Here is an 18414-nt window from a genome sequence, read left to right on the forward strand (position 1 = left end):
AGCCCTGCAGTGAGACTTTAGATGAAAACAGTTCCAGTTTAGATGAAAATAGAAAATTACCACCACAATAGTGTGGAAATACCCCATAACCCAAAGTTCCAGATTTGTTTCTTCATGGAGGAAGCCTGTTCTTCTAACACTGAGGAACTTCTTCCCCACCTACACAATTAGCAGAGAGAGAAATTTCTTCTCTCTGTGCCCCAAATATCCTCTACACACTTGAAGTCCAAGCTCAATACTATATAGATTTTTTAGGTCACATGTACACAAAACACAGATAACACTATATTGATAGAAAAAGATGTAACAATACAAGTCAGGCAAATTACATTTTTAAAGGGTTCATTCTAACCTGGAACAAAGCCAAACTAATTACATTTAAAAACTAAAATGGCCAAAAAGCAATCTTACAGAATTATTTTTAATGTATCACACTGGCAAATTCTGTTCCAGAATGCATTGTGCTTCATGATTCTGCAGTTTTGCTGGATATTTCTGCTGCTTTAAAAACATGTTGTTGGACAGCAGACATCAGATCAGTGTTTCCCTATCTAAAAAGCACACCATTATGCTATTTCCAATTTTATCAGGCAAAATGGTTATCAATACAATGTGTAGTTAATTGAGGTCTCATTGCCTACAGTTCCTTCTAATGAGGACCATGTATAAATTTAATACCAAAAAAAAGGAACTCGTGTTAATCCATGGGAGTGTATCTATGGGTAAAAGAAGCTCCAGGGCTCGGTTTGAATTAGCTTATACTAACATCCCATTCTCAAAAAGGACTGATCCATCCACGCTCGTTGAGAAACATGTCTATTTCATCTAGATTTTAAGGAGGTCTAACATGTTATTGTTTACATACTTTACTCGCACAAACAAGAAAAAGGCATAAAATTTTCACATTGCCTTAGCTTTAAAAACCCAGCCTACCTTGCAAATATATTAAAATATCACCGAAGGTTACCATACAGTGATCTCGTGATAAATTAAGAGCTCTCCGGACCACTGTCACGCGAACCCTTCCATTCTAAATTTTTCAGGGTCAGAGAACGAATTTTTCTACTTTCTGGTGGGAATTAAAATTCTGCTTATCAGGAGGTAGAGGGCTGGGTCGGGTTTAAAGCCGCAGGCTCCGGCGTCTCCTCGCTGCCCTATACACTGTAAGCAGGGGGAGCCCCGCGCATCGGTATCGCCTCCATGCTCCGAGTCACGACCCAGTCTCTTTGCCTCCACGCCAATGGCAGGTGCGAAACGGACACTCTGGGATTTCAAAGGTTGCAACCATCTTCCTCCACGGCAGACCAGGGGCCGCCCTAGAAGAGGAACCTTCTAGTCTAGCACCCTGGGAGCCCGTTTGCCGAGGGCGGACAGTGCGGTGAATTTCTAATCCTTTCCCCTGACGGGTAATTTCCTCTACCAGCCGCAGGACTCGGACTCGCAGTCGCACGCCCCCTCCGCCCTCAACTGGGCTGCAGAGGGAGGGCGTGTGGGGCCCACCAATACCTCGCAGCCCCGGGGGAGGCGTGGGCACAGGACGACGGGTCTCGGCCCCCGCGTCCGGACCCCGGACCCTTCCCCCTCGGGGTCGCGGACGCCGCTCACCGTGAAGGGGACATCCCCGACGCTGCCCACGGAGTAGCAGTTGTCTCCAGGGTTGACAGCACCAGTGAGGACCTGATGCAGATGCATGTCCGAAGCCCAGACTGGCCAGAAGAATGCAAGAGAGGCTCCAGGAGCCTCGCGCCCGGCCCTCCTCCGGCCGCAAGAGCACTCCCCTCTCCGCCTCCCTCAGGACCCACCGCGCGGCGCCTCTGGCTTATCGCCTGGCCCCTCTTTTGCCTTCCACCCGCCTCTTCCCAGCCATGGGAGATCCTCAACCGCCGCCGCCCAGATCGCCGCTCGGCGGCGGAAATGCCCGGATGCTCCCACCGCCTGCTGCACCGGCGCACAAATGCGGGAGGAGGGCAAAGGGTGCGTGTGAGGCGGGGGAGCGCTGGGGCGAACGCGCAAGGCGGGCGCGTGCTAGAAGGGACGCTCCGACCGAGGGAGATGGGCGGCGCGCACGCCCACCCGGCGGGGCGTGATGGTCGAGTGGGAGGGTAAAACCCTCCTCCAGCCGCAAAGCTCTTAGCTCAGTCCTTCTCCCCGCCCCACGTTTGCGCGTGCGCGCGCAGTGGTTTCCAGGGCAATTGCGCGCAGCGTTCGGACCCTTGGCCGGGACTGCGCGCGCAGACGTGCGGGAGTTCCCTCGGAGCCTCCGGGGCCGCTGCCGCTGGGGGCGGGAGCGTGGGCGGGGCAAGGGCGTGGCTCCAAGCCACTCAGCTGTCCAATTCTGGGGAAACACCGCGAGTCTGCTTTTGCTGTTTAATCCACTCCCAAATTCACTGCATAATAGTCAGTGCATTTGAGCTCTAAAGAACATCATCGGGAAATTCCACCTAGGGAAATCTGAAATCCCTTAGGGCTTCTTTTAAAGTACGGTACATAAGATATTTTGTTTTACATAAACAATAAAGGCGTTTTGATATCTGAAGACGCACTCTCCTGACAGCAAATTATTTTGCTCCCATCTTTTGTCACAGTCGTTCTAGACAGCGAAAGGGCCCCCTACAGACGGGTATCTCCTCTATACATTTTTTTCTTCTTGCGTAATGTTTTGGATTCGCTGAATCGCCTAATTTTTCCAGACTGTCTGCTAAACTTTGAGTGGTTGATACAGGGATCAGAACCCTGCTCCAGGTCAATTCATCACAAATTTTGAGTCTATACTGTGTATGAGTCACTGGGGCAAGGAAATAGAACGGATACCAAGGCACAACTATCTACAAAACCAGGCAGACGCCAAGTGTTAATGATTAAGACACGACAGTCTATGCACCACAGAAAAGGAAGAATACTTTTGACTAAGGGGATGGGATAAAGTGTTATGGAGATGCTGACATAAACAATCCGTGAATTTTGGCAGGCTGAGATGGACAATAAACGCTGCATTCAAATAGAGAAACTAGCTTGTGCTAAGGATTAGAGGATGTGTTAGAGGAACAAAGATTAGATTGATGTTTGAGGTAGATATATAGGGTGGGGAAAGGAAATGATAACGTAGTTAAAGAGAAAAAATGTATCCAAGAGGTAGCTCGTGGCCTGTCTGAAGGTGGAGAGTGTTAAATACTCCACTAAAAGCTTAGATTTCGTTCTGCATGGTGTGGTGGGGTGGGATGTGGGGGTCCATCAAATGTTTATACAGTCAAAACTGCTTTAGGAAGATGACTTTGTGAAGGATAATTTAGAATGGTGGGGAAGATGGCAAAGGCCTGGCTGAAATTGATAATCTTTCAGTAGAAAGGAGAAGGAGTCAAAGATAATCCCAATAACCTAAGGCATTTTCCTTTTTATTTAGTGGCATAACTGTTCCCCCAGTCAATCAGACTAGAAACCACAGAGCCACTTTTGGCTCCTTTTTCTCTTTCTGGCCCACATCTAAAGGTTTCTTTTTGAAGTCCCTAATTTATGTTCCTCATCATCCCCACTGCCATTTACCTTCATTTCAGACTTCATTGTTTCTCATTTAATTATCACAATACTGTAGCCTCCTAACTAGTTTGACTGCCTTCCATCTCTGCTCTCCAGTCCATCCACTACACTGCAGCCAGACAAACCTTATAAAGGAAAAATTTCTCTGCTTAAATCTCCACTCCCAACAGGTTAAAGTCTAAACTCCTTAGCTTTGCCCACAAACCTGTTCATTCCGGTTTCTGCCTGATCTTCCCTCACAACTACTATGCTCCAGCCCCACTGAGCTATTTGCTGTTTCCAGAGTGTGCTGTGTTATTTTATGCTTCCTTGTTTTAGTTCACGCACTTTGTTCTGTCTGGAATGCCCTTCCTCCCCTTCTTGACCTGACAAACCACAAGTTAGTTTAAAAGTCACCTATTCAGTAAATCCTTCCTTGTCTACCCCCAAACACCTTGAGGCTTCCTCCTCTTGAAACACACATATCACATAGCAGTGTAAGTATTAGTTTGTTGGTCTGTTTCTTCTAGGGTTTTAGATATTTCAAACCAGGATCAGTATTTTATGTTCCTGTTCCCCTACACCCTAAATCATAGTACTTTATTTGCTGAAATGCAGGATTTGAATGTGAATAAGAGCACTCAATTTTGCAAGAATTTATGGGGTAAAAAGTAATTTCATTATACATGTATTTATTTGTGTTTGTGAGCGTATTTAAATGATTTTACAGTGGTTTTGTGGAGGGAAGTATTATATGCTCATGTTAATATAGTATGCACAATACATTGAGTTCAAGGAAATCACAGGTTCTATGTATTTAATTATATACTGTAATTAAGTATATACTGCTAACCATGAATCAAAGTACGAAGCCACATAGCTAAAAGAAATATTAATATATAGTGAAAATACAACAGACAACAAAACACACACACAAATGAGTAAATGAAACCCCATTCTATGCATTAAGTACCATGAAGACAAATACTGGTACTAGCATCTTGGTACTAGCAACTAAAAAGCAAGCCACAGTATGAAATAAATTTAAAAGAATTCATACATACATATATATATATATATATATATATATATATATATATATAGAGAGAGAGAGAGAGAGAGAGAGAGAGAGAGAACATATCAGTTAAAAATGGTATAAAGCAAGCAATAAATTTAAATAAATTCCTTTACAAGATGGTTTAACACATGTAGACAAACATTTCAGTAAAAACGGAAACAAAATATACAGCAAAATAATAAATTTGAAGAAATTCCAACATCATGCTCATACTTAGAATAAAGGCAAATATTTTACTAAGTATTAATACACATTGAATAACAGGAAAAATTGAATATGTGTGATAAAAGCTAGTATTTTAGTGGATAGTAGCTGCATAACAAGAAACGAACACTGTTACTGTGTCATAAAGATTTTTATCTTCACCCTCAAAGCTTAAAGAAATATTTTCAAAACCTGAAAACTATGGCTACTACTGGATTCTAGAGGAATTTCTTAATCTTCAACGTTCACTGCATTAAAAACTCAGTTAAAACCATCATCAAACAAAAAATTGTACTCAGATTGTCAAGAACATTAATTCCACATTACTTAAACCATTGCACAATTGGCTCTTGTTTTACAGCATTCCATAAAGTTTTGACCCATTCACACAGTTATGAAATTGTAAGCCTCTTCCTTCTTTTGGTATCAACTCAAAAAATCTGAAGCCTGTATACACCTGTTCTTCTCATCCTTTATGAATCCTTTAAATGACTTGTTGATAACAAAGTCTTAAGACTGCAACTGGCTAGTTCAGTCTTCTGGAATTATAGGTCGGCTTTTTGTTGTCTAATCAGATCAACCAAAACTCATTCCAGATTGGTATGGCAAGTTTCCTTAGTAGTCCACCAAACTAGGACAGCCGGACCACACTTTAACTGCCCACAATTTAATTTCTTCCTTGTTCATCTAGCCTTTTGCATGGACCTAAAAATAAAGTGAAGATTCTTCTAATCTGGAAATAGTATCTTTATTTTTAATTCGAAATAGCATCAGTTTTGTGTCATTAGCAAAGCATGCCAATACAACTGTAGCATATAATTTCTCATGTCCAGAAGTTTTAATAGTAACACATATTGTACCTTTGGGGTTGTGTTTAATGGAACAGGGACTTAGTTTCCCAGCAGTAATCACATACCCATGTGTACTAGTTATCTATTATATTATTGGTTAACAAATTATCTCAAACCTTAGTGGCTAAAATCAACAATAAATATATATTAACTCACATTTTTTTGCATCAAGAATACAGTAGTAGCTTAGCTGTGAGGTTCTAGTTCAGAGTCTGTCTTGAGGTTGCAGTCAAAATGCCAGCTAGAAATCAGACAAAAAAAGAAATAAAAGGCATCTAAGTTGGAAAGGAGGAATTAAAACTGTCATTATTTACAGATAACATGATACTATGTAGAGAGAACCCCAATGATTCCACCAAAAAAGCTTTTAGAGCTGATAAATAAATTCAGTAAAGTAGCAGAATACAAAATTAATATTCAAAAATCGGTTGCATTTTTATACACCAATAATGAACTATCAAAAAGAGAAATTAAGAAAACAATCCCATTTATAATTACATTAAAAAAATAAGATACCTAGGAATAAATTTAACCAAGGAGGTAAAAGACCTGTACTCAGAAAATTGTAAGTCATTGAAAAAGATACAAATAAATGAAAGCACATACCATGCTCGTGATAGAAAGAATTAACATAGTTAAAATGTCCATACTACCCAAAGCAATCTATATATTCAATGCAATCCCTATCAAAATACAATGGCATTTTTCACAGAACTAGAACAAATAATCCTAAACTTTATGTGGAACCATAAAAGACTCTGAATAGCCATGGCAATCTTCAGAAAGAACAAAGTTGGAGGTATCACACTACCTGATATCAAACTACACTACAAGGCCATAGTAATAAAAACAGCATAATATTGGCATAAAAACAGACACATAAATCAATGAAACAAAATAGAGAGCCCGGAAATAAGGCCACACCTAAGTGATCATTTAATCTATGACAAAGGAGGCAAGAATATTATACAAATCTACACAATAAATGGTGCTGGAAAAACTGGACAGATTCATGCAAAAAAATGAAACTGGACCACCTTCTTACTCCATATATAAGAATAAACTTAAAATGGATTAAAGACCTAAATGTAAGATCTGAGATCACAAAAGTTCTAGAAGAAAACATAGGCAGTAAACTCTATAACATTGCCCTTAGTAATATTTTTTCTGACATTTCTTGTGCAAAGGAAACAAAAATAAATAAATAAACAAATGGGAATATATCAAGCTAGAAAGTTTTGCACAGCAAACTATTAACAAAATGAAAAGACATCCTACAGAATGGGAGAAGATATTCGCTAATGATATATCTAATAAGGGCTTAATGTCCAAAATTCATAAAGAACTCAACACCAAGAAAACAAACAATCAAATTAAAAAATGGGCAGAGGACCTGAATAGACATTTCTCCAAAGAGGACATACAGATGACCAATAGACATATGAAAAGATGGTCAACATCACTAATCATCAGAGAAATGCAAATTAAAATCACAATGAGGTACCAACTCACACCTGTCAGAATGGCTATCATCAATAAATGAAAAAAACAAGTATTAGTAAGGATGTGGAGAAAAAGGGAACCCTTGTGCACTATTGGTGGCACTGCAAATTGGTGCAGTCACTATAGAAAACAGTTTGGAGATTCCTCAAAAAATTAAAAATAGGACTACCTATGACCCAGCAATTCCACTTCTGGGTATTTATTCAAAAAAATCTAAAACACTAATTTGAAATGATGCGTGCACCCTTATGTTCAGTGCAGTGTTATTTATAATAGCCAAGATATGGAAGCAACCTGAATGCCCTTCAATAGATGATTGGATAAAGAAAATGTGATACATATATACAATGGGATATTACTCAGCCATAAAAAAATAAATAAAATCTTACCATTTGCAACAACATGGGTGGAACTAGAGGGTATTATGCTGTGAAATAAGTCAGACAGAGACAAATACCATACGATCTCACTTATATGTGGAATCTAAGGAACCATACAAAAAAAAAACAGGAACAGTTTCATAGATACAGAGAACAAACTGATGGTCACCATATGGGAGGGGTTTGGAGGACTGGGTGAAAAATGTGAAGGGATTAAGTATAAATTGGTAGTTACAAAATAGTCACAAGGATATAAGGTACAACACAAGGAATATAGTTAATAATACCATAATAACTTTTTATAGTGCCAGGTGGGTGCTAGACTTATCAGGGGCTCACTTCATAAACTATATAAATGTACACTACACTGTACACCTGAAACTAATATTAGGTTGGTACAAAACCAACCTAATATAAAATATATTGAATGTTAACTGTAAATGAAAAAATATGTATACATTTTTAAATGTCATCTAGATACTAAATAAAAGAAACAAAAGACCACATATTGTGTGATTCAATTTAGAATAAGGTTTCTGAAAAGGCAAATCTTTAGACATAGAAAATAGATTAGTGGTTGCTTGGGGTTGGTGGTGGAATGGGAAGTAATTGCTAATGGGCATGGGTTTCTTTGGACAAAATGGAGATATTCTAAAATTAGATTGTGGTCACAGCTGTGCAACTCTGTAAATTTACTAGAAACATTGAATTGTACTTAGTGAATTTTAAGTAAACTAAAACCTCAATAAAGCTATCTAAAAAAGAAGTGTCAGCCAGGATTACAGTCATCTTAAGGCTTGACTGAGACTAAAAGACCTGCTTCCAAGATGGCACACTCTCATGGCTGGTAAGTTAGTCCTGATGGTTGGATGGAGGCATCAATTCCTCCTATGTGGTCCTTTCCATAGTGCTGCATGAGTATCCTCAAGACATAACAGCTAGCTTCCCCGAGAGCAAGTGCTCCCAGAGAGAGACCAAGGAGAAAACCGCAATGCCTTTTATAATCCAGCCTCAGATGTCACAAACCATCACTTCCACCATATTTTATTGGATACACAGACGAGCCATGATCTAGTGTGGGAGAATATTTCCCAAGAGAGTGAATACCAGGAAATGAAAATCACTGGGGACCATCATGGAGGCTGACTAGCACACCAGAGAACTCAAGGATTTTATCTTCAAGTGTGAAGGGGCACCATTTGGGTCACTCTTATTCTTACCTATAGAAGTAATTGGAATTTCTTTTCATAAGTCCAGAGTACCATATTGCTAGTCTTTTATATATCTGTTGTTATCAGTTCTTTATTGGTAAACTATCTAAATGTTCTAAATATTGAATTTCCCAAGTGAATCCATTTCTTTGTTTGAGAGGTCTAATACCCATGTTTTTAAATATTTCCTCTAGTTGTGGAGACCTTACAGTTTTCTTATGGATGGCTAACAATTTAAGCTGCTATTTTCTTCAGTTGATAGCAATGAAAGCCCTGATTCCCTTTTACCAGTTCATTTTGCAAAGTCTATTACACTAAGCCTGAAATTGATGTAATAGCAATGCCTTCATTGCTTTTGAGTCGTAAGCTATAGTGGTAACGTATTTTAATCTAAAATATCAAGAAAATGACCCTATTTCATTTACCTATTGCTATGTAACAAACCATTCTGAAATTTAGTGGCTTAAAATAACAATGTTCTGTGGATTGGGTAGGAAGTTTCGCTGTTGGTTTCACTTGGGCTCACTCATGCAGCTGCATTCATGTAGAGGGGTCAGCTGGGGTAGAAGGTCCAAGATGGCCTCATGGCTGGCAGTTGATGCTAGCTGGAGTGGCTTTAGTTTCCTGCCACGTGGCCCCTTATTCTCCATAGCCTAGACTGACTTTTATAGCAGTATTAGACCCAGTCTTGAAGGTTACACACAGGGTCACTTCTACCACATGACTTGGTCAAAACAAGTCACAGGATCAGAAAAGATTCAGAGCCTAGGGAAATAAATTCCATCTTTTGATGGGAGGAACAGAAAAGTCACATTGCAAGGACATATAAGAGAATTATTATAGCCATCTTTGCAAGTAGTCTTTATCACAGATCCAAATGCTACCTCTGATCATTTCTATTGCCTCTGATTTATTATTTTTGCTTTGTTTTAATTAAGAGTACTAGTTATAGGATGAAAAGTTTGTATATTTTCTATGATATCTTTCTCCTCTAGAGGCAATATCAAATTACCGTCTTCTTGGTGACTACACCTCAGAATCTTAGCTGTTCAATTCACCCTTTAAACATTTGGCTTTTTGTCTCTAATTTGGAATTATTGAACACAGGGTAATTTTTAAATGCTTTGGGAGGGGGCAAGGATGAATCTTTATGAATCTTATAAGCAGGTGAATAAGGTAAGTTTTGATCTAGTCAGATTCTTTTGTTGCTGGAATCTGAGAAGACTGATCACCTTAGAGGAATTGTAGCAAATGGTTCATATTTTTGCAGACACTATTGATGATTGTGCTGTGAAAAGTAAGATGCTCTACAAATATAACTGATTTCCTTAAATATCAATGTTTAGTAGTTTCATAAATCCATTTAAGTGAGAGCTTAAAGGGGGAGCAATTATTATTTAAATAATTATTACATAGCGTAGACCAGACATAACACGAAATGACCCTTGCTTATCCTTCCAACTTCATCTTTTGATATTCCTGACCTCTAAATATATATTGCAACCACACTGAAGTGCTAGTAATTTCTTTGATCTTTCAAGCCTTTGGAAACTCACTACTTCCCTTCCCTAGAAACTCCCTCACCACCATCATACCACCACGACATCGTTACCTGAATAATTTCTACTCTTTCTTACAAACTCAGTTCAGAAGCCCCCATTTCTGGAGAGTTTTGCCCAGCTCTGAATTAGATCCCTTTGTTATGCCCTCCTACAGGTTATTCCTGTCCCTCTTCTGTTTAGAAAGCCAGGACTGGGTCTTGCTGGTAATTGCTGATTGTCTTCTCCATTATCTGTTTTCGCCTCTTTAGAATCTGTAGTTTTTAACTGGCAGATAAATGCCTAGAATAAAGACTACATTTCCCAACCTACCATGTTGCTATTTGGTCATTGACTAAGTTCTGACAAATGAGATGTTAGCTGAAGATGAGATATACAGTAGTTCCTGGAAATTTTCCTTAATATGTAGCTATGGTACCCTTTATGCTATCAATGAAAAAAAACCTGAATCTCTGAACATTTAAGAAATAATTTTATTTGGGCTTTTCTGAGGACTATCAGCCAAGAACAGAGCTTCAAGAAGCCTTGAAACAGTGGTTCAACTTTAGAAAAGTGAGTAACACTTATATACACTTATAACAGAGTGAAATGCTCAGTCTCTGACTCCATCTCGTTTGGACCTGTGTTGTTCCCATGGCCTTCAGAAGATTAATTACTCCTGCTTTAGATGTCATTAAAAGATTTGTGCTTGGGGCTTGAATTTTTACAAAAATAGCCTGTCATATTTTTCCCTTCCCTTGACATAAAAGAAGCCTGAACTCTACTTTCTTAAAATGAATTTGAGGATTAGGGTTCCCATCTTCTCAGCTAGTACCTTCTCGATCGATCAACGTTTCCTTAATCTCCAAACTCTGATGGTTTGAGTGTTGGCCTTTTGAAGCATCGGGCACACAGAACTTTGAACAAGTAACAGGCAGAGGAGTAAGCAAAGAAAAATACATGTGATGCATCAGAAGTTTCAATTAGGGTACATACATTTCAATGATTAACAGTTCTACATCATGTGGAAGGAATGTATAGGAAAGATAAGGTTGGGTCATTGTGCCCACTCAGGGAGTCTGGGAATAGGGTCTGGAAACAATTGTACTGCTTTGAAACTCCTTAAGGTGAATTTTTATCAGGAAGCAGAAAGAACAGGCAGTTTTCTATAATCATTGAACTTTAGTGTAGGTCACTTGAGCCCTGTGGTTTTCTCTTTAACAGTTACCAAAGTTAGGTATGGCCTGCTAAGTAATAAACAGACCATTCTATGCCTCTAGAGAAATAAATTAGTTTTGATAGCATGGTGCATGACAAAAATAAAATTTTAAATAGGGAGTAATAAGTTAATCTGGTTCTAGACTTAGAGAACATAATGAATTGTTAAAGAGAAAAACCACAAGCCTAAAATGGCGTCACTGGCACTAAAATCCCATGATACCAAGCCTAGATGTAATACCTCATCTAATTGCAGTTTCAGCCTCTCTCAGAAACATAATCTTAGTCAACCAGTCTGGAATTTTCTAGTCAAGCACCAGGTAAGGTAATTTGTTACATGGGTCCTCTCTTTCTCTCCCTCCCCCACCTATAGAAGAAAGAGGCAATCCGCATGATAAAACAGCAGCAGCAACAACAACAACAACAACAACAACAAAACTCTTCCTGATGTCCAGGACCCAAAATAACCCTTTCTTTTCTTTTGTTAATAGCTCCCTTGCCCCACGCTTCTTTCTATAAAAATCTTCCGTTTTGTACAACTCCTTGGAGTTGCTAGATGGTACACTACCCAGTTCATAAATCACTAAAGAAAGCCAATTAGGTCTCCAAATTTACTCAGCTGAATTTTATTTTTTAACTCGGTGTTCTTGTAGCTGCTGAGAGAAAAATAAATTGTACTAATAACCAGGTGCTATGTTATTGAGATAACCAAGTACTCTTAGGGATGGGCTAAGATGGACAGAGGACAGGAACCCCTAACCCCACACCCCTAAAAAGAAGTAAGAGGGCACAGGAATCAGCAGTTCATCTTTGTGTTCCCTCCTGTATAAAAGAATTCATATCTGGGGTCAGAAACAAGAAAGTTCAGGAGGGTCTGGCTCCAGTGGTGATGGTAGTGACAGTACGCAGTTGCCTGTGGTGTGGGGCGGGGGGGGGGGGGGCCAACATGAATTAGGTATTAACAAAAAAACTGAAGTTCTTATTTGCCTTTCATTTTAATTGTGTTCTAAATGTTGCAAGCACATTTGTATAGGAATATTCCTGTGACCACGTATGAAGCAAGATTATAAAAACTGTTCATGGACAAATGTTAAGGATATATTAAGATTTTATTGGGTTTTTTTAAAGAATAGGGGCGGCCGGATGGCTCAGCTGGTTAGAGCACAAGCTCTCAACAACAAGGTTGCCGGTTCAATTCCCGCATGGGATGGTGGGCTGCGCCTCCTGCAACTAAAGATACGAAACGGCAACTGGACCTGGAGCTGAGCTGCGCCCTCCACAACTAGATTGAAGGACAATGACTTGGAGCTGATGGGCCCTGGAGAAACACACTATTCCCCAATATTCTGCAATAAAAATAAAGTAATTGTGTTTTTAAAAAGAATAGATTGTAAAAAGAAATAATTATCAGCCAATAGATTAATGGATAAATAGATTGTGGTATACACTGTTGAAAGAAAGAGAGAGAGAGAGAGAGAGAGAGAGAGAGAGAGAGAGAGAAACAACTATCCAAAAAAGAGTCACTTGCTAAGTGATTTCACCAAACCAAAACTTAATAAACTAATTTAATTGCAGTTTCACTTTCTTTGAGGAGTGGAATTTTAAACCAATTAGTCTAGAATTTCCTGATCAACAGTAGTGAAGTAATTTGCCTGATAAAACGCCTGCTTTCCCCTAAGGGAAGGTGTCCTTGCCTGAAATAATCTAACCTTTTAATTTCTCAGTCCTACCCTCTTTCTGCCTATAAAATCTTACGTTTTGTACAACTCATCATATCACCCTATTAGTTGCTACATGAGACAATGCTTGATTCATGAATCACTTAATAAAGCCAATAAGATCTTGAAATTTACTCAGTTAAATTATGCTCTTTACCTATACATAAAATACATACACACAATAGAATATTATTCAGCCAGAATGAAGAATAAAGTACTGATATATGGTATAACATGAATAAACCTCCAAAAAAGTATGGTAAGTGAAAGAAACTAGACATAAAAAGTTGCATATTGTATGATTCCATTTATACAAAATATCCAGAATAGGTAAATCCCTAGAGGCAGAAAAACGATTGGTGGTTGCCACGGGCTGGGGGGAGGAGGAAATGGGGAGTGAGTCTTTAATGGATACTGGGTCTCCTTCTGTGGTGATGATAATGTTTTGGAGCTAGATGTCCTTGAATTTTTTACTTTAAAATGACTAATTTTATGTGATGTGAATTTCACCTTAATAAAATAAAGAAATATTTTTTGTTAATTAAAAAATCAAACTGTGTGTGTGTGTGTGTGTGTGTGTATGTACAAAGAAAAAGATCTGGAAGGTATATAACAATTATTATGTCTAGTGGATAGAATTATGAACAAGTTTAATTTTATCATTTTGCAGTTTCCAATTTTTCTGCAATGACTATATATATATATTGCTTTTATATTATGAAAACATGATTTAAAATTTTTAAACAAAGAGTGACTTTTACGTGTATGAAGAGGTTTAATAATAAAACTAGGAAACCATGTTCATGTAATTTATTTCAGTTTTCCTGTGGCAGAATTAAATTTTAAGTACGAATATAAGGGGCTTATGGAATATACAGAGGGTGCCAAAAAAATGTATACACATTTTAAGAAAGGAAAAAACTGTATTAAAATCACACTGATGGTAACCACTTAGAGCACCTCTTGTAGTCGCAGAAGTCAAACGTGGCTTGTATTCATCTTTTGTTATTGATATATATTGAGTATTACAATTTTAATACAGTTTTTTCCTTTCTTAAAATGTGTATACACTTTTTTGGCACCCTCTGTATGTCACTATTTTTAAAATACAATAATTTTCACATATTGGTATACAAAATTTCAAATGTGAATGCAAATACCCTGTCTAAATTTGTTTTAAAAATAAGCATTTCAGTGGGTTCTATGTCATGCATGGTGCCATGCGGGGTCTCTAGTCCCACTCCCCTCATTAGAATGCAGGATACGGTGAGGCCAAAAAGAAAGCCACGGAGCCATAGATAGGGGAGTCATACCACTGTATTCTAGGTATGACTCCCCCTGGGCTGGGGACACAGGAAGCAGGAGCCACACAATCAGATCCGCAACCTGCCGTCTGCTTCTGTGCCAACCAACCTCACTTGCTAACTGCAATCCACCGTGCAAACTTAGCCACGTCAGTTATATCAGTGGCTAGTGGCTAACCAGTAACAGCTGATGGCCAGCCAGTTACAGCTGATGGTCATCTACTACCTGAGCCAGGACCTTGCCATGTGAGGCCAAGAGACTGAAAACTGCTCTCTGGGACTCTGTCCCCACATTCTACATGCTGAATAAACCTACACAGAGTATGTGTTGGGATACTTAAAGGGATCAGAGTCCCTGTTGGGTCTTTGATCTTAGAGCTGATGATGCCTTCGCAGTCCTTCCTTCAACAGTGTCAGGCAACCTAAGTCTGAGATCTCACCACGCCTAAAAGTGCTAGTTCTAAGACGTACACCTCTTAAGCAGAAAGGGGACAAAAAGACAGACCCACCACTTCTCCAGTATCTTTTGCCTGTAGTTATTTTTTTCTCTTTCTCGTCTTCCCCAACCACAGCTATACCTCAATTCAACTCCTTTTTCAAACCCCAGGTTAAAAAATCACCTCCTAAGTGAAATTTTCCCTCCCATGACATCAAATAAATTAATCCCACCTTGTGTTCCCACAAATCTTTGTGCCTCCATTACAAGATTTATCACATTATTTCTATTAACATATACTTTTTCAAAGAGTTAAAAGTGCTACTCCCATGCAAATATAAAACGAAATTTTGCTACAAATTTTATTTAACTCACTCATTAATGAGGAAACCAGTAAGATGTTAAAACTAGCTCAGATGAGAATTTGACGTATAGAAATTTATATTCTCTACCTGACAAAGTTTATTTGCATTGTCATAAACACGAATTATTTGTATTCCTATCAGTTTTCTAAAATTTAACTTCTATTTTCACAGGGTTTTAAAATAGTCATAAATTTTCCCTAGCCAATGGCCAACACTCTGCTAAAAGGATATTCAATAATTTATTTTGCCCTTTTCCGAGTTTTGGACAGTGTTTTTTGACACTTTATAGCTTGGATATCTGTCTACAGTCTTGCTAGAATATGAGCTCAAAACTAGATCTTCAGCTACTAGTTCAATACTGAGCTCCTTCATGCTGGGTGCCAAGCAAGACTATAGGGATACACACATGATACAAAGGCTGAAAAATGTCTTCTTTGACTTCAGAGACCTATTTAGTACATATTAAAGGTATATAAACAAACAATTTATATACAATACACATATACAAGAGCTGTGACTTAAAAAGATTAATCTGTAACATCCACAAATGGAAGAGAGAGAATTGAGAGAGAGCAGGCACAATTAGAATTATTCTTAAGAGAAGTGATTCCATAAATCCCTAAGGCAAAACTCATTCATCGCTCACCCATTGAGAATTCAATTCAACCACATACACAGAAAACTTTTTGAGAACCATTCACTATTTGTATGTGGGGAACAAGAAGACTGAAGAAACTACAAAGAAGATGAGATAATAATATTGATAGGTAATATTTACTGAGCACATTATCTTCAATGCTTGCAATCACCTAATGACCTAGATTTTTTATGAACCACTTTCCGTAGAAGAGGAAACAAGCATACTGAGGTCATACAATGCTAAATCTTGCCCCCCCTTTTTTTTTTAAAGATTTTATTGGGGAAGGGGAACAGGGCTTCATTGAGGAACAGTGTATACTTCCAGGCCTTTTTTCCAAGTCAATTTGTTGTCCTTTCAATCCTAGTTGTGGAGAGTGCCATTCAGCTTCAAGTTGTTGTCCATTCAGTCTTAGTTGTGGAGGGCGCAGCTCAACTCCAGGTCCAGTTGCCGTTTTCTAGTTGCAGGGGGCACAGCCCACCATCCCTTGTGGGACTCAAGGAATTGAACCAGAAACCTTGTGGTTGAGAACTCACTGGCCCATGTGGGAATCGAACCGGCAGCCTTTGGAGTTAGGAGCACGGAGCTCTAACCGCCTGAGCCACCAGCCTGGCCCTAAATCTTGCCCTTTAGAAGCTGAGAGTCTAATGAAGTAGGAAAAATCCAAAACCACACAGTCACATACACAGTGATAATGGTGCTAAGAACTACAGATTAATAATTAATTATGAAAAAAACAAAAAAAAATTAATATGACAACTATAATAGACATGTTTTGGGTTGCCAATTCAAATCATGCCCCCTCCTTTGAAATTGCCTCCATCTACCTTTTCTGCTGAAAGGGGGAAACTAACTGACCATGTTTGTCCCATCTGACCCCCGCTAAGACTTGCAGCACCTGGTTGGATCAGGGCTATGCTCCTATTCAATTGAGAACCAACATATAGCCTGGCTGAACCAATCAGATTCTTCTCTGAGCTGGGAATGTGAAATTGGGATACAGGGACCCTCAGCTGAAACATGATAGGTGAAGGACCAGTACCAGGCATATTTCTTTTTATGGTACTTTGTTTTATTGTGCTTCACAGATATTGCATTTTTTACAAATTGAAGGCAAGACCCTCCACCTGCAAAAACATTACAACTCACTTTATTGCAGTGGTCTGGAAACAAATCCACAACGTCCCCAAGATATGCCTGTGTTATTTCTACCTTCAACTCCCCCCATCTCAGCCCCATCACAAACATCTCAACCTATTTGAAGTTATCTGAAAGAAAGGGGACGAAGGCTGTACTATCTAGTCCTCTGGGATCAAATTTCTCTTCACTTCATAATAACTGTTTTGGTTTCTTTCCAAGTGAGAATCCAAGTCTACTGAGAAGGAATTTAAATACCTCATTCATTTATCAGGAACCAAAGGGTAATTCTAAAAGATTAGAGAAACTCCTTTGTATTGCATCTTATCTAAGATACCACTGACTCTAAGACTACCGTTATTTTATAGACCACAAAGAAAGAACAAAAACTGCCAATTAAACTATGACACATTGCTTTCTTACTACTAGGAAAATTTAAATTTATTGAAAAATCTCTTGATTTTTATCAAATTTAGCTTTCTTGGTCATATATCAAAAAGAAAAAAAAAGAAAGAAAGAAAGAAAAGAAAAAGAAAATATAAGCAAAATCCATCAGTGAAATTTCCTAAAACTTCCTCTTACACAGACTTCAACTCTACTGAATCACTCTTCAACTCAGAATTGTCAATGTTGGGGTTTTCCACACCATATCATTCTCTGCACCATCAAAAGCACTAGTGTTGCAGAATTTCTACAATAATGTTTCATTATTATGTCTGGGATTTTGTCCAAGCTCTGACACCCATTCTAAAGAATTGATTCACATACATAGGCAACAACAACTATGGCATGATGGTTACCTGAGCAACAGTGGCAATAGGAAGCAAGAGGAACCTGGGGCTTTGGTTGGTTCATGTCAGTCCATTGACTAGTACTGGGCTAACTGGAGAAGCATCACCTGGAAAGCCTGTTAAACTATAAGATCATGCATCACATTCCTAGAGATTCTGATTGAATAGGCTGATGTAGGGTTTCCCTGGTGTTTCTAATGAACTAAATCCCAAGTAGGAGGCAATATAGCACAAAGACTAGTGCAACATGCTAGGTTCAAATCCTAGAATTACCATTTGCTAATTTGGTGGTCCTGGGCACATCCACCATACCACACCATAGTTTTCTCGTCTGTAAAATGGGGGTGACAGCAGCACCTATCTCAGGGGTTGTTGTGACAATTAAATAAGTTAGTACATATGAAACACCTAAGACGTTACCTAGAGCAGAATAAGCGTTATATAAATGTTTCAGGTCAAATTTAATAATAATAACAAAAATAATAATTATTAAATTTCACCTAACAAATACATCCATATCACTAAGGAGA

At 38.7% G+C, this 18414-nt stretch overlaps 1 protein-coding gene across 7 annotated transcripts in view; it reads right to left on the bottom strand.

Annotated features, from left to right (window-relative positions):
• DMXL2 (Dmx like 2) overlaps positions 1-2148 on the bottom strand; it is a 121985-nt gene extending 119837 nt beyond the window's left edge. For all 7 annotated transcript variants that reach the window (XM_081049104.1, XM_081049100.1, XM_081049103.1 and 4 more), the window contains exon 1: positions 1606-2148. In XM_081049104.1, the coding sequence (XP_080905230.1) occupies positions 1606-1692 (87 nt within the window). In that variant the 5' untranslated portion in view covers positions 1693-2148. The remainder of the gene's footprint in view (positions 1-1605) is intronic.
• Between the last annotated feature and the right edge of the window lie 16266 nt (positions 2149-18414).

This window comes from Rhinolophus hipposideros (assembly GCF_964194185.1).
Source record: "Rhinolophus hipposideros genome assembly, chromosome: 5".
Lineage (NCBI taxonomy): Eukaryota > Metazoa > Chordata > Mammalia > Chiroptera > Rhinolophidae > Rhinolophus > Rhinolophus hipposideros.